Source organism: Mastomys coucha, unplaced genomic scaffold, assembly GCF_008632895.1.
Source record: "Mastomys coucha isolate ucsf_1 unplaced genomic scaffold, UCSF_Mcou_1 pScaffold17, whole genome shotgun sequence".
NCBI classification, from domain to species: Eukaryota; Metazoa; Chordata; class Mammalia; order Rodentia; family Muridae; genus Mastomys; species Mastomys coucha.
In genome coordinates this window covers 26,654,250-26,681,527 of record NW_022196899.1, presented here as the reverse complement: position 1 = coordinate 26,681,527, position 27,278 = coordinate 26,654,250, and the positions used below count along the sequence as shown (strand labels likewise).

The 27,278-nt window shown below is 41.5% G+C and overlaps 1 protein-coding gene and 1 long non-coding RNA gene across 12 annotated transcripts in view; one reads left to right on the top strand and one right to left on the bottom strand.

Annotated features, from left to right (window-relative positions):
* The window catches only part of Pex5l (peroxisomal biogenesis factor 5 like), a 201,244-nt gene that overhangs the window by 153,878 nt on the left and 20,088 nt on the right, over positions 1 to 27,278 (top strand). For all 11 annotated transcript variants that reach the window (XM_031376588.1, XM_031376595.1, XM_031376594.1 and 8 more), the window contains one exon: positions 5,815 to 5,910. In XM_031376588.1, the coding sequence (XP_031232448.1) occupies positions 5,815 to 5,910 (96 nt within the window). The remainder of the gene's footprint in view (positions 1 to 5,814; positions 5,911 to 27,278) is intronic.
* Positions 10,272 to 13,141, bottom strand: LOC116095074. The gene is made up of 3 exons (XR_004120427.1): positions 13,035 to 13,141; positions 11,947 to 12,110; positions 10,272 to 10,436 (listed from the first exon to the last, which is right to left on the bottom strand). It is a non-coding gene; the product is annotated as an uncharacterized LOC116095074 (long non-coding RNA).

The following is a 27,278-nucleotide window of genomic DNA, read 5'->3' as shown; positions in this document are numbered from 1 at the left end:
AAAAAAAAAGGTCCTTGATCATTGCAGTGAGACTTGTATTTAAACAGTCTCGGAGTCCAAGTTGTCTGCATCAGCTACCACAGGAATGTACAGTAAACACAAAACATTTAATGAAAGTGTTAACCAAGTGGTAACAAGTCAGGATTGGCAGAACACTTGCTATGTAGTATGTATTAGTATTTATGTGAATAATACTACTCAATAATTCTTACAGGGACTATATAAGTTAATATAGACTCTGAAAAGGAGACTCTGGAAATTCAATGCTTTGCTCAAGATGTCTGGGTGGCAATAAACTAGGAATTGGCCTTAAGCAGCCTGACTTCAGAGACTGCCTTAACAATCAGGTCACAAAGCACCCAAGGTCAAGCAGCCATTGTATTGTTCTTTTTCTAAAGTGAGCACACTTACTTTTCATCTTTATTTTAACAGTGTTCTAATTTTATTTCTGCTGCTGTGATAAAATACCCCACAACAAGCAACTTCATGGGAAAAGATTCATTTGACTTACAATTCCTAGTTTTGGTCCACCCTTAAGGGAAGTGGTACATCTAGTCACCGTGTATCCACAGACCCAGATCAGAAGGGATGGAATGAATGCATCCTGCCTTTTCTGCAGGCTTACAGGCAGCTAGCTTTCTCCTCTCGTGTTCTTCTGGGACTCCTACTTAGGCAATGAATAATGTTGTTGTAATTGGCTTGGTCTTTCTATGTCATTTAACATAATCAAAATAAATCCCCCAGAGACAAGCCCACAGGCCAACATGATATAGATAATCCCTTAGTAAGACTTTCCTTCCAACGTGTCTTGGTTGGATTTTTTTTTCAACTTGACATTAGCTAGAATTATCTGTGAAACTTCAGTTGAGGAAATCCTTGATCATATTGCCTATAGGCAAATCTGTAGGGCAATTTCTTCACTGTTGACTGACATGAGAGCGAGCATCCCACTGTGAACTGTGGCACCCTTGGGCAGGAGGTTTTAACTTGTCTAAGAAAGCAAGCTGAGTGAGCACGGGAGAGCAAGCCAGTAAGCAGCATTCCTCCTTGGCTTCTGCTTCGGCTCCTGCTTCCACATCCCTGCTTTGAGTTCTTGACCTGACTTCCATCAATAACAGGAGTGTAATCCAGGAAGTTTAGTATGAAATAGTTGCTTTCCTCCTCAAGTTATTTTTGGTCATGGTATTTTATAACACAGAAAGAGAAGAGTAGCTAAGACAACCGCTGATTCCAAGTCGTGACAAGTTGACAGTAAATGCCATGCATATGTAAGTACATGCTTAGGAACTTCAGGCTTATCCCCTTATGCATGATACATGTGCAGATCTGGGATCTCCCTTTGAGGTACCGAGCCAGCATCTCAGCAGTACCTGAGGATTTGTGGAGATGCAGATATGAAGCTCCTTATCAGACTTATTGAATCAGAGACCCTGGGGGAGGGGCTGTCACATGAATTTTAATTATTTTAAAGACTCTGTGGGTATTTCAGTGCTCACTCATGTTTGAGGATGACTGTTATATGAGCTAGAATTTTAAGATGGCTGCCACTCAAACTGACAGGTGTAATTGTTCTGTTTACCAGGCCTTGTATCAAAGTGCCAAACAATATAAACAACCTACAAGCACTGCTATATTTTTCCAAGTCACAGGCTTTTCCTATGATAAAATTAGATATGTTTGATGTCTGGGTTTCAAGGATGACTGATTTATCAACTATATGTGCTCAGTTCTGTCTGTTCCTTTTTTTTAAATTTTATGTGTACAAGTGTTTTGCCTGTGTATATGTTTGGTGTCACCTGTTTGCCTAGTGCCAGGGAATGTCAGAAGAGGGCAGCAGATGCCCTGGATCTGGAGTTACAGGTCATTATGAACTATCAGGTTTGTACTGGAAATTGAACTCAGGTCTTCTTTTAAAAAACAAGTACTCCTAGCCACTGAGCCTTCTCTCAGGCACCTATGCTCAGTTCTTAACCAGTGTGTTTCAGCACGGCACTAAAGAATGGAAAAGTATCAAAATTTTCAACTACATATCAACTGCTATTTATATTCCATAACATTTAACTTCTGCTTCCTTGAGCCAAAAACATTAAAAATGGTAAGTTAGATAACACTTATCTTAGTAATAACTTAAAGCCTTTCAAATGGTGTGACAAATAGAGTATCCCTAAATAGTAATTGTACCATCAGAATAAAATGTCATTTGCACAGTAAGACTCTATCTGTGCTTGCTGTGTTAAGTGGGAAAGAGGAGCTGACCTGGAAGCCTGGAATCCTGATATGCAGTGCCCTTTGGAGCTTGTGATTCATATCACAGCTGGATTCTGAAACATTAATGAAGAGGGAGGCCAGGGACGATAATAGAATCCTGTTAGGTCAAACTTCCCAGCAAAACAGGTTCTGTTTCACCAGTGCAAAGCGCCTGCTGATAAAACACTGTCTCAGACAACAGTCTTAGTGCTTCCTTTGTTGCTAAAGCCAATTCTGGGCCATTCATGACACATAATGTACCCTTGTACCAAATACCAAATGTATCTCTTTATTATTATGTCTTATTTGACAAACAAAAGTTTATGTTTATCACTTATAATATAACGTTTTGAAATATGTATGCACAGCAAGTTGGCTCAGTCTGATTCCTGTATTCATATGCATTCACATCCTTGGGGTTTTTCCAGAAAGAAACCTAAAATTACTGCAGTACATCTCAAGGACACAATACGTTTTTAACAATGGGCATCAAGTTCTACCTTAGATTCCTGGATAATAAAGTTTTGTAACCTTTAACCAACAGGGTACCAACCACTTCCCCCAGCCCCAGTCGTGGCTGCCACCATCCTCCATCCTTCTGAGAGGTCAGCTGGTGTAGACAGCACACCTTAGTTTGAATCTGATTCCTGACATTCTGTGCTAGTTTATTAGACTTCCTATAATGTCCTCCATTTCCTGCAAGTCACAAACGGCACTTCCTTCTTCTTGAAAACTTCTGTGTTCCACAGTGCATGCATGTTAAGTCACCAGCTGATAGCCTCTCTCACTCCTTCTCCTGTGTACCTGATGCCACACTGACATATAGTGAGTGCAAAGGCATGTTGGCATAATGGTCTCCTTTCCTTGGCATTATCTGATAGGGTTAGTTTTGATTTTCTGAGGGTGCTCTGTACTGTTTTCACAATAACATAAATCTACATTCCCACTGATACTGTGTAAGGGTCTACTTTTCTCTCCATCTTCTTTAACATTCTTTTAGTCTTCCTGGCAACAGCCTAACCCATGTGAGGCGATGTGGTTTTCATTTTCATTTTTTTCTGCTTGGTTGAGGAGACTACTTTTCATAAGCCTGTTGGTAATCTTTTGTTTGTTCTTCCAAGAAATATCTCCCCATGGTCTTTAGCTTATTTCAATAGAACTAGTCACTCCTTGGCATTCCTTATGTATCCAAAGCTGGTCATCTGAGAAGAGGGATCCTCAACTGAGGAATTGCCTTCATCTGATTGGCTTGTAGGCAAGCACATGGAGCATTGTCTAGATTGATGGTTGATGTGGAGGATCCCACCCACTGTGGATGGTGCCATCCTTGGCAGGTGGTTCTGGGTTATATGAGAAAGCAAACTATATGCTCCAGAAAGGAGTGTTCCCCATGGCCTCAATTCCAGTTCCCACCTCCAGGTTCTTGCTTTGAGTTCTTGTCCTGGCTTCCCTTGATGGTGAACTCTAAACTGTAAAATGTAATTAACCCTTCCCACCCCAAATTGCTTTTGGCCAATGTTTTATCACAGCAACCAAAAGGAAACTAGGACATGGTCTTTTCTCATACAGTACACTTTAGTGTTTTAAAAATATTTACATGTAGATTACTATTGGATTTTAAGTAGTTGCCTTGAATCTAGACTTGTGTGATGTAGATATTTTAACAATTGTTATTCTTCCAATTGAGCCTTCAACTTACTTGCCAGTATATAAATAAATAAGTTTGGGAAGGAAGCCCTATTGCTCATTTCTTTCATGCATCTGCATTTTAATATTTGTTTTGATAAGTCGTCCATGGAGGGACCAGCAGAAAGATGAGAGACTTTGCTTCAGAAGCAAGACAGTCAGTCCTGAGCAGATCAGAGCCCCAACCACAGCTTAAGAAATAAACGCCAGACAATTCGCCAAGTTACACATAAGACTACTTAGCAGCCTGTGTCCTTCAGAGTTAGCTTCTTTTCATGAGCAACAGAGTCCCAGCCACCTAGTGTCTATCACCTGTGTTTTTATATTTTGAAATCACATTTGTTCATTCATTTCTAATTATGTGTAGTGTGCTTGTCTGCATGCCTGTATGTGCACACATGAGTACAGGTGGCTACAGATGCCAGAGGTACGGATTCCCCCTGGAGTAAGTCTTCCAGGCTATTCTGAGCTGCCTGATGGGGGATGCTGGGAATCGAGCTCAAGTTTTCTGTAAGAACAGTGTGCTCTCTTAACTTCTGAGCTATCTTTCTGGCATCTGTATTTGTATATTCTTACTAATAAAATATGTTGTGCCCCAAGAGTGTCATATGAAAGTAAGAGTGAATAAAGTCGCCAAAAAAGATAAATTATCATAGCCCTAGAACCCTTGACTGCCACATGCACAAGAAAGACAGGGCTAGACAGGTGATCTACAGAGAAGGGAACTTACCTGGGATGTCTTGAAAAGCCCAGATTGCAATGACAGGCACCTTGTAAAAGCCAAACAGAAAGGGGACAGACTAAGAGAGAAGAGGCAACCTGGTGTGCGTTGACCACAGCTCACCTGGAGCCCCTACTTACTGGAAGGGGCATGAAGCAGACCTTGATCCCACACCAGAGGCTGTGGAAAGACCAAGCATGTCACTGCTATGACTATGAACTTCTAGCCTCCAGGACATTGAAAGTCTAGATTCCTTCTGTGTTAAAACATTCAGTTTGTGAAAATACATGTTGTGGCTGTACTAGAAAACTTAATACAGGGCCAAGCAGACAGACATGGTAGAAATTCCAGCTTGCCTTTCATAAGAAGTAATGGATTTCTTCTCAATGCTTCCTAGAAAGTAGTTAGGAAGCTGTCCTCTCCAATGGTGTCCACTAGAGGACTAACTAGAGGACAACATTTGAAACTGGAGCTCCAAAATGGCTTGTAGACTGCTGCACAAGAGCTCATATGGAGACATATACACATTTGACACCAGCCTAGACTAGATGACATCATGCCTTGAAAGTCCTTTGAAAATCCTTCTCAAGGCACTAGGGAGATGGCTCAGTGCTTGCTGACATCAGTCTCCAGCACTTGTGTTGAAAGTCAGGCATGGCTGTGTGCACTTGTAACCCCAGCACCAGGGACAAGAAGACAGGAGAAGGGCAGTGGTGGCGCACACCTTTAATCCCAGCACTTGAGAGGTAGAGACAGGCAGATTTCTGAGTTCGAGGTCAGCCTGGTCTACAGAGTGAGTTCCAGGAGAGCCAGGGCTACACAGAGAAACCCTGTCTCAAAATAAAAAAAAAAAAAAAAAAGACAGGAGCATCCTTGGAGATCACTGGCCAGAAAGAGTGGGCTAATAAGAGAGCTCCAGATCCCAGTAAGAGATCCTGTCCCAAACAATAAAATGGATGCCTAAGGACCAGCACCACAGGTTGATCTATGTCCTCCCCACACATATGCACACACATGTACACAAACACACACTCCCATGGGTGTGCACATACACAGTCAATCCTTTGGGACTCTAGGGAAGCAATGTGAGAAAATGAAAACTACTTCTATTTCTGTGTCATGTGATGCCAATAATATATCACCTGTTTGGTTTATTTCAGGCTCGGCTGACCAAAGAGCATCGCTGGGGGAGCGCTCTGCTCTCCAGGAACCATTCCTTAGAAGAGGAGTTTGAAAGGGCAAAAGCGGCAGTAGAGGTACCACTTAAAACAAAATTCTCTGTTTGAAGTGTCTGAGAGTGACATCCAAAAACCCCAAACTACAGAGAGATGCACATAAAATGGAACTGCAGGCAGGAGGGAAAACATGAAGATCATTGTTCAGAGGACAGTTTGGCCAGAGAGCCTTTGATTCCCAACGAGGGTGGCAGGAAGTGTCTGCTCTTCTACTGGTCCTGTGATTGGCTGACCATGTGAGTCTGAGGCCTGGACCAGCAGGCACCCAGAGAGCATGTATACCCATGTATTTGTCCAGTGGATAAGCCATCTCAACTGGCACCATTCCTTTTTAGTACTATGTGTCCACATATTTTTTTTTTAATACATCGTTTGAACACTAATGTCTAATTAGTTAGTCCTCTAATGGAAAGAGGTGGGAGAGAGAAGGAATGCCAAAGGAAAGAAGAAACAGATGAAAAGCAGTTCTTGCAGGTTCTTTCATCCATTCCCCTCCTGTAAGGACTGTCAGGGTGGCTCACAGATTCACAGTGCCCATCAAAGCTTCCTTAGACTGCTCTTTGAGAATGGAGCTCCTTCACAGACTCAAGCATGATCCTGTTAGTACTTCTGTTGCCATTAGTGATTTCAATCTTGAAAACTACAGGTGTTCTCAGACGATGCCTCACTTATGCAGCCATCTCCTGCCTAGAATTCAGATGAAATGATTATATTAGGGGTGGTCTTCCAGGAACTCTATACTCAGGGTGTGGGAAAATCCTATTTGCAATTTAATGTTCCCAGGGTCTGTTCTGGGAAATCATCTCAACCATGATTCACAGCATTCAGAAACCCAGTAAGAGCACACTTTTATCTCCCCACGCCGAAACTGTTCAAATTCCCTCTTTAATTTTCAACTTCTCTAATTTAAAGAAAAAGAAAAAAATTAATGAATATTTTAGTGTTCTGACTAGGAGCCCCTGATGTAGTTACTCGAGACTAGCTGAGTTCAATCAGATCTCACAAAGGCATGGAGCCTGTAGCTTAAATGATCTTAAATGTAAGTTTTTCAGTTTTAAGAGCTAATTTAAATATATCTACTGAGCCCCTACTGTGTGTAACACACAGCAGTAGCTCTCAGACTGCTGTTCAAATGCATAGAATCTTGGGTCAGAAAAGACATTAGCATTTGATCCCATTTATAATAAGAAAGATAATGAATTTAAACCCAAAAGAGTTCATGGTGGAACTGACTGACAATGAAAATGTACTAGGCACATGTGCATATACTCAGACTAAATCTGAGTTGGGGTCACAATCTCCTAGGAGAGAGGTATCCTAGGAGGCAACCTTTTTTAAAAAAAAACTCTTGATAAATTACTCCTGTTTCTACCTGAACATATATAATTAGGGGCAACCTCCCTCTTTTCAAGAAAACCCATTTCCACCTTGAAAGCTACTAATTATCAACAGGCTCTTTCTTATGCTAAAAATAGCACATGAAGAAAATTTCCATTTTGTCTGCTGCTGACCTTCCTCACTTACATCCATCCCTCAACAATACCCACATCACCCCAGGAAGCTGTGTCTTCCACCTCCCTGTCTCTCCTGGGGCCTGTTATCCCAATGCTTCCCTAACCAGTCTAGGCCTTGGTATCCACACCTCTGTGGTTCTTCCCAGCCTCAGATCATAGTCTGAAAGTTATTTTAGTCGATATTGGCTGAGCATACATTACTGGCTTCCTATAAGTACTGGCTGCTAAACTAAGGATTAAAGACAAAAGACTAGCCTTAAACAACCACTAACAAGAGCAAAGAGCAGAGACCAAGCGTTCACAGTAGTTATGCTTTGATGGCTTTATTTGAGGGTAAAATATTTTATTCTATTGTCTTATCTGCATTTTTCTCTAGTCTGTCATATTGCTAATCAGGGGAATCTTACAGTGAGATGTGAGATTCTTTTTTTCAAGATTTATTTATTTATTTATTTATTTATTTATTTATTTATTTATTATATGTAAGTACACTTTAGCTGTCATCAGACACACCAGAAGAGGGCATCAGATCTCATTACGGATGGTTGTGAGATACCATGTGGTTGCTGGGAATTGAACTCAGGACTTCTGGAAGAGCAGTCAGTACTCTTAACTGCTGAGCCATCTCTCCAGCTCCCGAGAGTCTTAATTACATCTTTATTTAGTATTTATGTACACATGTGCATATGTGAAGGTCAGAAGACAGCTTGCAGAAGTTGTTCATTTCTCTCCATCATGTAGGTTCCCAGGATTGAACTCAGGTCATCAGGTTTGGTGGCAAGTGCCTTTTCCCACTGAGCCATCTCACTGGCCCCAGAATGTAAGATTCTTTAAAGAAATTGAAGATATCAGTTGGTAGAATGCCTGATTTAGATTCAGGAGGCCCTGAATTCTATGCCCAGTGCTGTACAAACCAAATGTGATGATACATGCTCATAATTACTGCACTCAGGAGGTAGAGATTCAGGAACTCAAGATCACCTTCAACTACATAGCACACCAGAGATTACATGAGACCCAGTCTCAAGAGAAAAGGACTACTTGTGGGAGAGGCTAGAGAGAGTAATGAAAGATTTGAATATGGTCACATACATGGGTCTGAAATTGTCAAAAATAAAAGGTACAGAAAAAGAAAAACTGGCACTGCTGACCATTTCTTGAGTGGCATTTCTAAGTACCAGTAAGATCCAGATAAAGGTGGCTAGAAAATGTGGTTCAGTGGATAAATACATGTGCTGTCATTGCAGAGGACTCAAGTGCAGTTCCCAGCACCTGCATCAAATAGCTCACCACTGCCTGTAAGTCCAGCTCCAGGGAGGTCCCCTGGCATCATAAGCACCTGCCCTTGGTTACATAACTCCCTCTCAGACATACATGCATATACATAATGAAACAATAAAATAAGCCTGGTACCTTTCCACCTGGCCCCCCTCCATCTGGTCCCCCTCCACCTGGTCCCTCTCCACCTGGTCCCTCTCCACCTTCTGCCCTTCAGTTCTGTCCCTAAGCTCTAACACACCAAGTTCATCATCCATACTTATACTTTCTATTTCCTCTGCGAGCATTCTTCTTCCAAGTTCTTATGCAGTGGGGCCCTTCTTGTCACTCACACTGTAGCTGGAGTGGCTGCCCCTGACATGGACCCCATTAACTGTTACATCCACAGGATTTTCCTCTTTTGATCACCATTCAGTCTGCCTTTGTACATTTTTGTCTGCTATACATCTTTTCGCTCAATGTGTGGCTTCGATAAGAGAAGAAACTTTGTCTTCTTTTGTCTATGTGAAATATAAATATGCCTCATGCTTCTTTGTTGACTTGTATTCATACCTATGGCAGTCAGTTTTCATGGTCAACTAAATACAACCTGGAGGCACCTAGGAAGAGGGAACCTCAATTGAAAACTTGTCCACATCAGATTGGCCTATGGTAATGTCTATCATGAGAGGGCCTAGCCCACTGAGAGAAGTGCCCTCCCTATGCAACTGAATCTGTGTAGTATAAGGCCGGATGTGAGCCAGAGAGCAAACCAGCAATCATCCCTACTCCTCAGTCTCTGCATCAAGTTCCTACCAGATTCCTCCCTTGACTTCCCTCGATGATGGACTAGGCTCTAGATGATGATTAACTTAGTAACATAAGATGAGAGAAAACCTCCCAAGTTGCTTTAGTCATTTTGTGTATTACAGCAACAGAAAGTAAGCTAGAACATGGTATCCCAATTTCTTCTAGAAAAATTCTTGGTCCTTAGCATATGCTAAGTGGATGGCAGTTTGGGTGTTGATCTCCACATGGGTAATACTTCATTCTGTCTCTTTTCTGTTGTATATAGCATGTCATATATCCTTATATTTTAAAAGTAGCATCATTTTGACAGATTCTTACGTGACACATGGCAATGTAAATAACATGATGAATTGTGATTGTCTCCACCTCAATATAGGTAACATACTTAACTAACCAGGACTTTTCAACCACCAGAAAGTAACACTGGCATATTTGATACTCATGTTGTATACAGTCACTTTTATTTGTACTAAGACTTAAAAGCCTGTTGTTTAGCTCATTTTTAAGACAAAAACACACCTGAACACAGACATACATTTATTGCATATGTAAATGACCTAGAAGCCTGTTAATATTCAAAGACTGACATTGTTTGAGGTCACCTTGAACTATTCCTTCTGGAAGTGCTCCTTATGGGAGAGATGGTTTTCCTCCATCTTTTGCATCCTATTGAAGAAAAAAGACAGTTCCAAATTTACTTCTATCCAAAGCATCACAATTTCCAAACAAACAGCTGGTATTTTTTCTTCTGGACTTTAAAAAACTGAGCATTTCCCCCTTGTGAAAGGAAGAGGCATGCCATGCTTCTTTCTGGATTTATTCACAGACAACTTCATAACTGCTTTCAGCTGCAGTCGGTACTTAGGACAGATGCACAGAGAAGCACAGGAGGAGGTCGAGAAGGTTCCCCTGGGGCTCTGGAAGGCCTCCTCGGAGCAGAGTTCCCTGGAGAGAGCCATTCTGCATCTGGAGAGGAAAGGGAAGGTCACCTGGGAAGTCAGCACTTCTCAGCCATGAACCAAAAATACCTCCTTCGTCACCATTGGCCGTCAGGGAAAGAGAGACATGCAACATCTGCTGTTGTGCTTAGCTGGTTTGGTGCCTCTTCCACTTTCAGAATTAATCGGGGTAGAACCAAATCCATCAAAAATGTTTAAGTGTGGACAAAAGCACCAGGAAAATGAGCAGGACCATCGCTGCCCTTAGAGAGAAACAGTGAAGTATCACAGTTCCATATGGGTCAGACATAGTCAAGGGTAGCTTATCCTGTGACCTAGTTATTCATAGCCATCTCTACCCCAGCCTTGACCAGGTCATGCTTCACCCTCTGCTCTTGGTGCTGGTCAGAATCTAGGAAGATGAGAGGCCCACAGATGATGTTTCCCTAGCAAATAAGTAAACAAATTGGTTCTGGTGTCGCTATACCTCTTGTCTAGGGAGCTTATGATAGATTCCAAACTCTGAGTGACAAAAAGATGAAAGTTTTACTCCTGGAATTTCTACTATAGTTTCTACTATGTGTGTTCTGCACATTTCAAACATGTTGCAGATCCATTTTTACCCTCGGGAGATACTTTTGTGAATAGGTTTTGAAAATAAAATAAAATAATGAATGAGAGAAAACAATTTACAAGCAAAGGAAAGGGTGCAGCAATCAGAGGCAGGGGCACCAAGTGACGTTCGAAACCCATTTGGCTAATGAGTTCAATACACTCTACCACATTGACATTCTAGACCCTGACTCCTCTGACCCTATATTCCCCTTCTCTTCTAGCATCACTTATATGTTACTTGTGGCTGTTTATAATGTCCACTCAATCTTCAGATGTGACACTCAGTTCCTCTTTAGTGTGGCCTGGACTTGATGATTCACTTATTAAAAGATAGAAACTGTGGACATGACCTTGAAACTCACATCATCAAATGTACCATGACTCTCAAGCAACTTGCCCTGTGGGAAATCCCAGCTACCATTTCATGATATTAGCCATAGAGTGAGAAGCTAAGACTCTCAACTAACAGCCAGAGGCTCCTCCCCATGCCTTGGAGACAAGCCCTGTGAGTAGGTTCCCCAGACCCTTAGAGGTTTGAAAGACTGTGACCTCAGCTAAAAGCTTAATCCCAAATTCATGAGACATCCTGAGCCAGAACCTTCCAAGTAGCTACTCCCAAATTCCTGACCCTCAGAAATGGTTTGATGTGGTAAAGCCTTGTTTTGGAAATCCCAAGTACTGGGATGATACAAAAAAACAGCATCAAAAACCATCAATGGCATCATTCAACTTCCTACAGTTCCCAGCCTAGTCTGGTATATTTCTTTCTTGTCCATCAACAACACACTGCAAGATTGGAAGGCCACACATGGCACAAAAGTGATGTGTTTATCCATTCTGGATTGGGACTTTTCAAGCTATTCCCTCATTTCTAACCTGTTTTCCACTTGACCTGGGTTGATTCCCAAACCGTGAATACAGACCTTTGTGTGGCAGCTTGATGTTCGTCCCATCATCTGGATCTGGGTCAGGCACTCAATTTTTCGGCTGCTCTTTTCCGTCACAAAAGACATGTCTTGAGTATGACTCCACTTCAAGTTTCCAGATAATGCTCCAGTCAATAGCTTGTACAGAATTGCAAGTAGTGCTGGTATAAATTAATAGTAAAAGAGTTAATACTAACTGGCAATCTCTTATGGCTGCCCTAGAATGAGTGTTTATGCCTCCAACATGTATCCTACGTGTGTGAGCAAACCTTGTTCTTCTGTGGGATGATATCAGGAAGGATGCCAACACAAAGGCCTGGGTTCTAGTACAGATGCAGTGACAGAGACTTTTAATCCCAGTGCTGGGGAATAGAAACAGAATCCTAAATCCAGACTCACTGACTAGCCAGCTAACCTACCTAGAGAGATACAGGCCAATGAGATAGCCTGTCTTTTTGTTGTTGTTGTTTGTTTTGTCTTGTTTTTTGAGGTAGGGTTTCTCTGTGTAGCCCTGGCTGTCCTGGAACTCACTCTGTAGACCAGGCTGGCTTCAAACTCAGAAATCTGCCTGCCTCTGCCTCCCAAGTGCTGGGATTAAAGGTGTGTGCCACCACCGCCCAGCTGAGATAGTCTGTCTTAACAACAGATGTGTATATACATACACATCCTGAGTAATGACACCTAAGGCTATTCTTACACACACACACACACACACACACACACACACGCACACTTGCATGTTCACACATGTACCTGCACACATGCAAAGAGAGAATGAGCACAGGAGTGTGACCTTTTCTCTTTTTAGGTTTGATTTGGAGAGGCTGTATTCAAAACATAGTAGATAAACCCAGATTCAATGACATAAGCATAAAAATGCTTCCCTGAAAATTTATTTTTACCGGTAGCTTCTTGCTGTGTGTGTACTAAGGAGCCTCTGAAACCATAGATGGATGAACAGAAATGGAAAGCGTTCCCATGGCTTTTATTAGTATAGAATTGTGTGAGAAGCTGCTGACTCAGGTCTCTCCTCCCAAGGAGACTGCTTCCAGCCCCTCTCGGGTTGCGTCCTCTGTGTGCATTACCTCTTTAAAGCAGCTGTAGGGGATTAGTGGATTAAACACTCCTTAAATCCTTCAGACTTAAGAGTCAATATCTAGGAAAGACCTTCAGAAGACATATGAAGACATCCTCTGGCAGTAACTATTTGAGAACCTTTGCGTTAACTATTTAAGAGGCAGAGTTCTTAACACTTAGCTCATAATATTAGTGTGTCATATAGCCCGTGTCAGGTCAGAGCTCATAAAGATGAGGAGTGAGGTCGTAGGGGGATGGTCAAAGCTCCTTGGCTCTCATGCTGATTAGATTTCCTTGTTTCACATAAATTTTTATTTCTAAAACAAACTGAAGTGTGAAAAAGGAGCTTGTGACCTGCATGGACATATAAAAGTATCACTGAATTCATCAGTAAGTGTTGGTCTAAAAAGATGAGAGAGATAGTCTGGCCTTGCTCTAACTCTAAGGCTCTAGATTGGCACAATGGGCCAATCTTAAATGGTCCCACATTTTCCCACTGCCCCTGATAACTATCAGTGTTTCTGTTCAGATAGGAAGGTATCCTGGGACTCAGAAGCCCAGGAATCATACAGCTCTGAGGAGCGAAGGTGTCCCATTGGAAGCTACCCTGAGACTCAGGCCCAGGAACCTTACAACTCTGAGGTAGGACACCCAAGGGAAGAACATCCTGAGACACAGGAGCTCAGGAACCTTACAGCTCTGAGGTGAAACTGTCCTAATGGAGGGGCATCCTGAGACAAGGGGCAGTGGTACAGGAACCACACAGCTCTTGTGGATGCATCCTCTGCAGGAGAGGGAGGCATTGCAGCTCCCAGGAGAAGGTATCACTGAGGAGCCTCAGGTCTGCTCCTTCTCTTTTTCTATTCTTCTCTTCTCTTCATTCTTCTTTTCACACCAAGCAGGAAATCTCATGAAAGAGATGTATTGGAGGGTCCAAGATGTGGAGGGATGAATCCAGAGATGACTACCCTCTGCTCCTGGGAGAGGATAGATGGGAATTTGGATAAAGGGGCAATGCTTATCTAGGATTTCTGAGGAGGTGGAACTTCTCAGGGCAGAGATTTCCAGAGTGAGGACTGGTTAGATTTCAAGTCCTGAGCTTGGGGTGGAGGGGGAGGAGGAGGGAGCACTCAGGGATTGGTGGGTTTTTCTGTTCAGAGATTGGTGGGTTTCCTGCTCAGAGAATTGTGAGATTTGTGGGAGGCTCGGGGATTGGTGAAGTTTGTAGGAAGCTCTGGGATTGGTGGGATTGGTGGGAAGCTCTGGGATTGGTGGGGGGGGGGGTTGGGGGGGATTCATCCCCTTTTCCCTGCATCTGACCCATGGGTTAGGATAGGAAATCTTTCCCGACTGCAGCGGCTTTTGCTGAGATGCCATCTCAGTGGGGTTGCTGGGGGGAGTAGGGGAGGGCTGGTGAAGAGGAGCTTTAGCTGTGGACAGCTCCTGCAGTGGTGTTTCAGGAAAGTAGTAGGCTGAGACAGGAAAGCTGTCTCCACCGTGGACAGCTCCTCATGAGGACCAATAAACCTCAGGCAGGAAAGGTGTCACCACCGTGGACAGCTCCTAAGCGTTAGCTCCCACTGAGGTGCCACCATGGACAACTCCTGCAGCTCCTGTGATGGCTGCAGCCTGAGATGTCATGGTGCCGCCATTTTGTTAGGAGCCGCCATTTTAAACAGCTTCTGTGGAACATTTTACTGCAAAGGTAGGCTGGGGCAGGAAGGAGAGGCCTGCAGCAGCTTTGATGGCTTTTGTGGCTCAACAGCTTTTGTGGTGTGCTGCTCAGGGAGCTAAACTTCAAATCTGTGGATCAGACTCTGCATTCCAGACATGAGCTCATCTGCAAATACTTATTAAACAAATGAGCATACAGCAAGATGAATATTGAAAGACAGATTTGCCTGAGTACCTAGAATGGAGATGGCTCTGTCCTTAAAGAAACTGTCAAGATACACACACACACACACACACACACACACACACACACACACACACTTTGTTGCCAGCTCTGTACCTGAGAATCACAGGTTAAAATGAGGAAAAGCAAAAAGCACAATTATAATATACATGGAAATTTTTTCAACTGGACATGGTGTTGGTTGTAATTTCATCTGTATCACATGGAGCTTTAGTAAATTGAATTAGGTTTTGAGTTAACTTGGTTTATCCAAATAAGGGGAAAATAAATTAACATTTTATTTTAATAACTGTGCATTTATTTAAATATAACCTAGAAAAATACACCCAGAACTTTCGACTGGAAACTGTACAGATAGATATCATTAGGTGAAGCTAGAGTAAATTCTGCCTATCTAAGTAAAAGAACTACATTGCATAGAAAGTAAATTATGTATAGGCAAGTATAAACATTACAAATTTGCGGTTGAGACCAAATGGCTTGAGTCTAGGAAAATGAAACTGATGATATTTTAGGGCCAGTTAGTTCAGTAACACACACAGTTAACAAAGATTCACCAGAAATGCAATTGCTCAAACAGGCTAGGTTGTTTCCTTTGAGCAGCAGGGAAGTCCAGCACAATCTGGTGGATAAGACATGACAGCAGAGAGGGCCTAAGATTCCTTACATCTATTAAGTTAGAGCCCCTGTGCCAGAACCCAGAGCACCTTAGAAGAAGCTGCTCCTCCAGCTAGCCTCCTCTAGCAAAAAAGGACATTCCCTTATGGATATGTTTTTGCTCTTTGTCACACTCCAAGGGCTGGCCTTTCACACTGGGCTCTGCCTCATTGCTCAGTAAGAGGGCATGTAGCCCATTCTTAATCCACAGGGTTCCCAGAATAAATGTGACTGTCAGAGGAGATGAGGCCTCATGCTGTGTACCCATCCAATAAGGACAGAACAAAAGTAGAGTTGTGGTGCTGGATCTGAACACAGTCTGCACATCCAGCCCTCCTACTTCCAGAAATCCTGCTGGACCACACCAGTACCAATCCTACCTTTGAATTAACTTATAACTTGATTCCTAAACATTGAAAATTAGTATTATTTTTCATTAGCTATTTTAATAATCTTTGTCTATAGAAAATACATTAATAATTACAGTGGTGGTGTAACACCAGTACTTGGGAAGTAGAGACAAAAGGATCAGGAATTCAAGGCCACCCTCAGCTTTATAATGAGTTTTAGATCATCCTGTGCTACATGAGGCTCTTTAAAAAGAGAAAGAAAGACAGTGTGTTAACAATGACTAAGAATGTTGCTTGATTCTCCTTTATATTAAATTCATTTTAAATACGGCTGGAGAGATGACTCAGTGTCTAAGCGCAGTTGCTGACCTTCCAGAGCACAGGTGAGTTCCCAGTACCCACATAGAGGTTTAAAACCATTATTAACTTCATTTCCAGGGAATTTGGTGCCCACTTCCAGCTCTTGTGGACATGAGGCATGACTGTGGTACACATGTATACATGTAAGCAAAATAACTATACACATGAAATAAAAGTGAATAAATAAATATAGGGAGTGATGTACTTTGAAGCATTACAATTGTGTATTATTTATGGGATAAATGTATTTGTGTGTTTATGTGATAATCTTCTCTTCTGGCTCTTTTAAATTATTCAGTGTATCTCTGGCATATAATCACCCTACTGTATGATAGGGCATCCAAACTCTTTGCTCTCACCTTACTATAATGACCCACTTACGGGCCAGCTTTTCTCTTCCACTCCCTCTCCTCCTACTATAGATTGCTTCTGGTAACCACCATCCACTCTCAGCTTCTCTGAGATCAGCTCTTATAGATTCAGTTTGTGAGTAAAATCATGTGTTATTGATCCTCCATCTCTGAGTTCTTTGACATTTTGCTTTTACTATATAGTAGTTCCCTTTCCTCTGACTTCTTTCCAGTTCTTGCCATCTGTGGTCTTTTTGATAAAAACCATTCTTTTACTGGTGTGAAGCAGTATACTGTGATTTTGATTAGTCACATTAAGCATATTTTTATGTACTCGTTGGCCAAGACTTGGGTCTCTACTTTTGAGAGTGCCCATATTAGATAGATAGGTAGGTACATAGGTAGGTAGATAGATAGAGAGAGAGAAAGAGAGAGAGAGAGAGAGAGAGAGAGAGAGAGAGAGAGAGATTGTATTTTATTAGTACATATTCACACTTTCAGGTTTTTTCATTTGACTCTTTAATAGTGAAGTTGATTTTTGTCACTATTGAAACACCAGGGCCCAACTTCACTCATTCCTTGTGGGATATCCAATTTTCCAACCACCACTTAATGAAAGACACCTTTTCTCTGTCCATATTCTTAGTAATTTTATTAACAGTCAACTGGCTTGGGGTGGCTGGGTTCACTCCTACTCCATTGGCCTGTGTCTGTATTTGCATCTAAACTGTGCTATTTTGATTACTCTAGGTTTGGAGGATTGCTTACCTACTAAAACAGCCCTGTGTGTTAGATAAGGTTCAGGAGATGTATGCTGTGGTCATTCATAGCTCCAGGCTTCATGTATGGGCTGCTGCCAGGAAGTACAGCTGGCCCTGAGGAAGAGTCTCCCCATACCTTAGTTAATCCTTCTTGGAAATATCCTCACAAATCCAGATCCAATCAGGTTGACAAAACAAAGCGCCATGCACCTGATGCCTAGACCCACACCCAAGTTCATGATTTAATTGATCCTATTCAGGTAGAATCTAGAATTTTGAAACCATCTCTAGGTGACTACTTACAGAAAGAAATTTGGAAATCTCTGTCCAATCACTTCTCAGGCTATCTCCCACCATGATGGTCTATGAGTTTGTGATCCAGGCTATCCTTGAGTATCAATTCTATTTTTAGCATTCAAGGAAAGAACACTCCAAAACCAACCTGGTGACCCATCTCTCAGAATTGCAATCATTTCAATCAGAACAGATTTCATTTTGTCTGTTCTAAATTCCTGCTAAAGCAGTTTAATCCATGAAGGAAACCATGTCTGGTTCTGATTAGGTTTGTTGAATTCAGGGCATGACCTTGTGTCACCAGCTTGTCATGTTTTAGCCCCTGTGTCCTCTCATAACAAACTTCTACCAACAAGTCTCTTGTCTAGGCTCTTGAATAAGGGTGGCATGCAGGTTTCCAACAGCTGCCCTGGCCAGAGTGTCTCCTGCTTTTGGCCAAAATGATTCTAGATCTGTGCCCCAGGACATTTTCAGAGGTAGTGCCTGCAGTGCCTCGGAGTCTCTATCACTTTCCTGATGCTCTTCTCATAACCTTCCCTGTAACTCTTCAGTCAGTTACAGGGAAAACTCTTCAGTTTTCTCTTTCATTTGTATATGCATTCAAGATAACAGATTTCAGCAAAATTAATCTCAAAGAACATGTCACAAAATAATTCTGTATAGAGGGCTCCAAGTTCAACTAAAAAAGACAAAATGGTATGCCATTCACAAATTAATTCTCACTCTGAACATTTTAGTTGGATGCAGTTGTTTGCAGTTCTACAGAGATTCAGAAAGCACAAATAACGCAAAACAGAACTTTTTAAATTTTTACTAAATAGATATCTCTATAGCTTTTAACATTAGCTCACAGGACACATTTGTTATTTGTATATTTATAGCCAGTATGCATCATTCTGACATCTCACTATTGCTATTAGTGTGCAGCGGAGAACAGAAATACTTGTCTGTCCTGTACAGGATGGTGGTGACCTAGTCCCAGCTCATGTGTGAGAGCAGCCCTGAGAGTTGCTGTCACACTGTGGTGTTGCCTCTGGTTAAAATGAGAACAGCTGTGCAGAATTGCTCTCCAGGAACCCCTTCAGAGTTTGCACTTGGAGTTGGTTCACAAATCAAGAGCTATTTTCATTAAACCACAATGCCTTCCGAGGGACTTTTCTGGCATGACGTGAATCATGCTGCATGCTATTCATCTCACTGGCACTACTGACATGTAATTATATAATACTAAGTGAGGTCACACAATCTCAGAAAGAGAAAAACCCTGCATGTTCTCTTTCATAAGCAAAATCTAGCAAATAATGCATGCATATATCTGAACAACTGCCAGGTGGGTATAGAATAGCACAAAAGAGAACAAGAAAGGCTAAGAATAATGGGATAATGAAGAACTGAATGCTGGCAGTGGACTTGAGTGTGTGTGTGTGTGTGTGTGTGTGTGTGTGTGTGTGTGTAATGAAGTTTCTATAATTCTAACTCTGTCATGGATTTTTGAAGGGTTGGTAGTACATAAGTGCACAAAATATATTGATACTGAAAAATATAAAATTTAATGTGAAGCTCTGCAGCTTCCATTCCAACTGTCTATTCTACCTGTATAGAAGTTCATAGAGTTGTACAGAATTTAGTTCTGGCTACTTTCGGTATGTGATATTTTTAAGTTTTGTGATATTTTAATGTTTTTTTAATAATTACGTATATTGGAAATCAAGCTACAATAAAATCCATAAGCAGATGAGTAATATATTTTCAGAGTGAGTAGCATTTTAATCATGTAAAATAGCCATGGGAACTGGTGAGATGTCTCTGCCAAATGTTGCTGCTAACCCTGACAACCTAAGTTCAAGTCTCAGGACCAACATGATAGGAAGAAAAAACTGTCCTCTACAAGTATTCCTCTACAATTGGCCTCCATGTGGGAGTTATGGCACATGGTCACATTCACATACACACACACACAAACACACACACATACACACACACTCACACACATTCACACACACACGCATTCAGTCACTCACCAAAACAAAAGTAATAAAAAATGACATTGGATATATGTATAGCAAAAGTCAGTACAGGCTTGACAAGTAACAGGTGCAAATAAATGCTTCTGGAAATGTCTTGATAAACAGAATGTGGTGATAATCTCACAAAAAGGTATTTGAAAAGGAAATGATCTAACTAATCTGTTAATTATCTTCCTCAAAGGAGGAAATAATGCACATATTAATATTAAAATATTCCCATGTACAAATATAACCCCTAAGAGCACTGTGAGTAGAGAAGAGAGATAGGAACTAGCCAGCAAGGTGCTAAGAGTGGAATAGGCAGAGTAGGAAAGTTGCCCAAGGAGAGGATGTGGGAACAGAAGCCAGATTCTATCCACTGAGCCTGAGAACTGTGGATCTTGTTTTATTTGTGTGGAAACTACTGCCACACTGTAAGCAATGAAGGGGTAGGATCTGAGATGTCTTTGAGAAAGAGACTTGAAATGCAGGGGTGATGAATATTAGGGAGTGTACTGGCTGGTTTTGTGTGCTAAGTTGACACAGGCTGGAGTTACCACAGAGAAGGGAGCTTCAGTTGGGGAAGTGCCTCCATGAGATCCAGCTGTGGGGCATTTTCTCAATTAGTGATCAAGGGGGTAGGGCCCCTTGTGGGTGGTGCCATCCCTGGGCTGGAAGTCTTGGGTTCTATAAGAGAGCAGGCTGAGCAAGCCAAGGGAAGCAAGCCAGTAAGGAACATCCCTCCATGGCCTCTGAGTCAGCTCCTGCTTCTTGATAGGCTTGAGTTCCAGTCCTGACTTCCTCTGGTGATCAACAGCAATGTGGAAGTAAGCTGAATAAACCCTTTCCTCCCCAACTTGCTTCTTGGTCATGATGTTTGTGCAGGAATAGAAACCCTGACTAAGACAGGGAGCCTGGGGAAGTTGGGAGACTAAGGAAGACACTGCAAGTGGTTCAGGCCTGAGAGAATGTTGACATGGAAACCAGTATGAGCAGGGCTGTGATAGACCATGTAGGAGTCCAACAGTCGGAAAGATAATTCTATGTAAGTGGTTATCAACCTACCTACTGCTATGATCCTTTAATACAGTTCCTTATGTTGTGGTGACCCCCAACCATCAAATTATTTTTGTTGCTACTTCATAACTAATTTTGCTGCTGTTATGAATTGTAATATAAATAGCTGTTTTCCAGCGATCTTAGGCAACTCCTGTGAAAGGGTCATTTGATCCACAGGCTAAGAACTACTGTTCTATGGTGACCTTCTGTGGGAGTAGTTATGAGAGTCACCCAGGGTTTCCTATGAGCAGACTGAGGTGTAGTTACTGAGCAGGGAGAAGAACAATAGTAGAGTGGAGAACGAAGAGCCTAGCTTCAGATAACTAAGCTGTGGAAGGATTGAGAGGTCGACGGTTGGAGTTAGAATCAAACTTACTTTCCACCAAAACTCACACAACTTACTGGGACTAAATGAATTTCTGGTTTCAAGCAAAAAAACCTGTTAATGTTCCTTTGAGGAAAACTGTAGATCACTATTTGGTCGTCAGCATGCTGGGAGCTTGAGGAAGGTGTTCTCTGATGTGTCAGTAGAATTAGCTCTGGAATATTCAAGTTAAATGTAACTGAACAAAACTTCCATTTTCTGAATTCTGGATTTCTTAATTCCTCTGATTAAACATTTTGTGTTTAATTCCCTTGTGTTAATAAAATAATGGGGGAAATACAGGTGGGAAAAAAGACATTGTACTAAATAAGAAAAATGAATGTCACTAAAAAACAAAAAGCTTTAAAGATTTTCTAAAAACAGTATAAGATAATATTGAAAGGAAGGTTTATTTAAAAATCTAGATGCAACACATTAGAAGTGCTTATCTGATCTATAACTTTTCTTGTTGCATCTTTAGCATCTCCAAGGACTTTTTGATTTGGTCTTCTGGTCACATTCCAAGTGACCAGAAGTTGCAGTCATATTCCTTTATTCTTCCTTATTGATGTTGGTATTTCCTCAGCCTTGTCTTCCACCCCATCTTTATTGATGTTGGTATTTCCTTAGCCTTGTCTTCTACCCCATCTTTATTGATGTTGGTATTTCCTCAGCCTTGTCTTCTACCCCATCTTTATTGATGTTGGTATTTCCTCAGCCTTGTCTTCTACCCCATCTTTATTGATGTTGGTATTTCCTCAGCCTTATCTTCTACCCCATCTTTATTGATGTTGGTATTTCCTCAGCCTTGTCTTCTACCCCATCTTTATTGATGTTGGTATTTCCTCAGCCTTATCTTCCACCCCATCTTTATTGATGTTGGTATTTCCTCAGCCTTGTCTTCCACCCCACATTCTGTCTTCTGCTTGAGCGTTTGGTACTTTGCACTCTATTTTTTAGTTGACTCTTGGAATTATTCATTTGCAACATTGAATATTTATATTCCTCTTTCTTTCTTCTTTCCCTTCCTTTCTTTCTGTTCCTTTCTCTCAGAAGTCTGCTGGCTTCCTTCTCCAGGTCTTTCTTTGACATCTCTGATCACTCTTAGCATTAAATTTCTGAAATCTCAATGTAGCATTTTATCCATTCAGTATCTATGGATTCAGCCACTGCCTTGAAGTCTTCTGAGGAACCATGCTGTTTTGCTTCCAATTTCCCTCCTTCCCCACCTCAGGAAGTCTCTGCACACATTGTAGCACTTCTATCATTCGCTTTTTGAACTTCCTGAGCCATTCCTTTTCTCTCATGTCCCTTCCAAATAAACATTAACCCAAATAAATAAAACTGGAGAATGACTATTTTATCCTGACAACTCCTTTGCCAGTCCTCAGGGGAAAGCTTCCAGATAATGTCTTCTGAAATACACACTTAACGCTCACTTTTTTTTAAAGATTAATCCTTAATTTAAATATACTTTAATCCTCCTAACATCTGGAGAGTTAAAAGATTCTGGTAAATTCCCTCTGTGGGGATGGAGTGTGTTTATAGTTTATTTTCACTTAGTTAAAATGTGAAGCTACAATTATCCGGGCAAACAGCATTTTAATTATTTAGATGTCATGCAGCCCAGTATGGATACAATTGACCTTTACGTTTCTCTTAAGTCAGCAATGTTCTTTAGCCTCTAAGCATCCTCCTAGAAAACAAATCACCAGTTCTGTGTCCAAGAGAGAAAAGAAAAAGCAGCTAACGCCATTTGCTCACTGAGAGCTTGAGAAGGGCTGCTTTGTGCATGTCAGTTAACACAAACTGAGTTACCAGCTGGTTGGGTGTTCCTGTGGACATTCAAGGCACAGAAGGACAGCTCACCATAAAACATTAACCACATCACCCAACCCTGGTCTAATTCTTCACAGGTTATAATGCAGAAAAAAGAACAGACATTTGGAAATGAGAAAAAGCTTGCCTGATTTGCTGAGATACCCCTTAAAACAGGCCAAGAGTACACATCTTCTGACCTCTAGCCCAGAATATTTTCCAGTTCTACAGGCAGGTCCTCCCAAGTGGCTGAGACCCTTCAGGTCAGAAACTGTCCTTTTTTTAGTTTAATATTTCAAAATCACAACACAGAGCTAGAATCTAGGGTTTGATGTATATTAAAGTTGAGATATATAATCTATCCTCTACTTGATGTCTATAGATTTGAAGTACTATTTTATGAACCCAAAATACTTTTTTTTTCTTTTTGAAGTATGTTTCTAGGATGTGTGTATGTGTGTGTTGCTAGAAATCAAATTTGGGACTTTGTGCATGCTAGCCAAGAACTGTACAGCTGAGCTATTTTCCAACCTAGTGTAAATACATTCCTGCATCCAGATTCTTTGAAGTAAGGAAAGGTAGAGTTCCCTATAAGAACAATGAGATCCCAGAACCTAAATGTCCACCCATCTTGTTTTTCTGGATTAGTCTGAAGATGATGGAGAGGAAAAGTAGAGTCGGGCAGACTTCTGCACAGGTCTCAGTTCTGGGCAGATGAACCACTGACTGTGTGAGGCACCTCATCTCTACCTAGTTAGTAGAAACAGGAGTACTGCACCGAAATCCACTTGAGGAATTAAATGAGAGCTTAAGAAATGGTGCATCTCTGTCACTTCAGGAAGCCATTTCTCCACAAGGGATTATGAGTACCTCTCAGATCTGGGTCTTCTGCAGAGTATGAACTGATGACAGCAAAAGCAAGTTACAGCTTGTCTACCACCCATTGAACTCACCATGACTCAGTATTAAATCACACTCTTATTGAGATCACAGCTTAGCCCTATGTGAGGTTGCTGGCTCAACAGAACTGACTGGGAGGAGAAAAGCAGCAGGAATGTTGTTGTCTCACCATCAGAAATCACTGTTTGCAGCCTCCAAAGCTTCTATATCCTTCTTGACCTCTTCCTGCTCTCTAGCCTCAGCATCCCTTAGCTTGTATCAGCATCATGCATGCCTGCACTCCTTTCCACAATGCCTTTTCCTTCAGTATCTCCACCACTCCCTATGTAAGTTCTCTCTCTGTCTAAATTTCCTTTTATCTATCAGGACACCAATTAGATTGGACCCAAAGAATCTCATCTGAACTCCCAAGCCTTTCAATCCAGTGAGACATTGTCTTGGTTACTTTTCTCCCTGCTGTGCAAAAATATCTGATAAAAGCAACATAAGGATGGAAAAGTTTCCTTCTGTTCACACTTTGAAGTAAAGTCCACCATGGTGGGGAAGTCACAGCAGCAGAAGCCAGAGGCTGATGGTCACGCTACATTCATAGTGAAAAAGCAGAAGTGAGGGCAGATGCTTAGGCTCTCTCCGTCTCATTCAGTCAAGGATTCTGGTGCATAGAATACTACCAGCCATATTCATGGTGGATCTCAATGCAAAGGGAAACCTGTCTAGAAATGCCCTTGCAGGTACAACCCTCTCCTAGATGTTTTTGGAGATATTGATACAATTACTGTCTCAATAGTCAACATAACCAGCTCTCTTTTCCACACTTGGAATTCCAGAGCTAAGAGCAATTTTGGACCAGACCAGATCCTCTATGCTTCCTTCTGTGGTTCTGAGCACTGCAGAACAAGACCCACAACAATGAGGGTAGGTCCAGGACCTCAGCCTTGCATCATTGACTGGGCTTCTTAAATGTTCAACATAAGTACCTGCTCTCATGTTCTGCTTTCATGGATTTCTCATAAACTCTTACTGGGAATGGCCAGATGCAGTTACAGGAAAGTCATCAATGCAGGTCCTTCCAGAAAGATTTGGGGGGCAGGGGATGGAACCCAAGATCATTATAGGTCATCATGCTAATGTGTGCCCCAAATCTGGTCTTTGAGAAGCATATTCTCAAGCATTCTCACAGGAATATTCCCTGAATGTAGCACTTTCATGAGGATTATAATACATAGAATACTGGAAAGCCATATTCAACTGGATTGATAGATAGATAGATAGATAGATAGATAGATAGATAGATAGATAGATAGATAGACAGATAGATAGAGATGTGTCTATATACCTAGTCACATATATATGCATATATATGACTAGGTGAGTAGAAAAATAAACAGATTTTAAGCACTTATTTTACATATCTTACATAGACACCTATTGTTTCTTTGTTTTTTTCTCTCATTCCTTTAGAACCTCAGTCAAAAATAAAAGTTCCTTTTTAGTATTCTGTACTAGTTTTTGTCTTGATAGAAAAAAGATTGAGGGCAAGATGCAAGATCAGTAGCCTTGTATTTCTAAACAGAATGAACTTGGTTTGTCTCAACAAATTGACAAGAGACCAACTGAAAGGCTGTGTCCTGCTTTTCCTCCAGCCACCGTATTTACCCAGCAATGGCCTTGATTGATCTTACAGCCAAGGACAATTTGGAAAATCAGGGCTTGGTAAAGGGAAAGAAGGCTGCATTGGAGGAAAGAACGCAAGATTGAAGATTTGAACTGGGTCCAGTGTTAGCTCCCCAATTCCTCACAAGTCTGCTCCCTCCAACTCCTTCTATACACCCACTTTCAAATTGATAGCTCTTCTTCTTCCATGGTTATTATTATTATATATATAGACTATTTGCCTGTAGTCCAAGGCAGTCTGGTTCACAGTCTATTCTGTATGTATTAAACTGGATGAGATGGTTGTGTATCTGTTAATGCAGGCTTGTCCATATCGTTATACAATGGTAAAATGCTTCCATCACTTTAGTGAGTCTCTTTGCCCTGCCTATCCCCTTTTCCTAATGTTACTAGGAGTTTAATGCTAGAAAACACACTCTTTTCTCCTGACCCATTCTCAAGAGTTCAACACACCCTCTCTGGTGAGTCCAGTCAACAGTCCACAAAGCCCATATCACTAGCTATGGCTTTACTCTTGAAAAGTAAACACAGAACTTATTAGAAATGTTTTTATTCTCTGGGGATTTCATACATTCCTGCAATGAAATATGACCATATACATTCCCATTTCTACCCCCAGAATCACCCATAACTTTCTCCTGACTTTATTTTTTTAAATCACATATAAACCTGGAAGCCCCATCTGTGTGCTACCATATTTGCATGAATGTGGATTTCTCTGCTAGAAAATGGGAAACTACCAGTAGGGAAATTCTCTAAGAAGAGTGATTCTCCATCCCCAGCAACTGCCAACACTACCAGTAGCTCCTCAGTAAGGGGCAGAACCTGGAGATCATCTTTCCCATTTATGATGGATTTTGATCAGCTTGGTCTTGATGAGGCATTGTATAACTAACCAGAGATGGTATGAGTTCATGAGTCTAATACTTATGTTTACCCTTGAAATCATAAAAACCACACAGACCACTGTGTACTCTGTACCATACCTAAGCATCCCAAAGAAACTCCATGCATTTATGTCAGATCCAAACTCTATATCACAGCCTTTCCTAATCTTTATCCCAGACCTAATACCCTCATAAGGCTCCTCATAGCTCTCTCTCTCTCCTTTTTCATAGGCTTGTCTCCCTCTCTTATTATCTCATCCTCGGCCTTTCTGTTGTCTCCCTTCTTTCTCTTGTCCTTCCTGCACTAATATTTAACCAAGTATTAAGTCCTATTGATTGGGTGACCTGAATCTCAGATCTACCATTTATCCCCATCCTCTGCTGCTGACACCCTACTCTAGTTTCCACTGTCTCTTCTGTATACAATGGGAACAGTTCAAACCAGGCTCACACCAGTGTAGAGAATGCAAGTTCCTATTTAACCCACTTTTTGCTTCATTCATAATAATCTTCCTAAAACTCCAACTTAAATAATGATTTTTTTCCTTAGAGTAGTCCAAATCCACTCACCTAACTGTAAAGTCCTTTATAATCTTCACCCCTCTTAGCTCTTCACCCTCAACACTGACTCCTCCCAAGGTGATGTCTACACTGGCTCCAAATAAAGCATTAGTTCCTAGACAGGCCAGATTGCCTTCCCAGCTTCTATACACAGTGTGACCTCTTCTAGAAATGTTCACCTTGCCCTCTAACCCAACTAACTTCTGCACGACTCTGGGGTCCCAGCTGACTCTCAGGACCTCTGACTACTGAAACTCCAAGTCCAGCTCAGATCCTCTCCTCTCTGCCCTTCT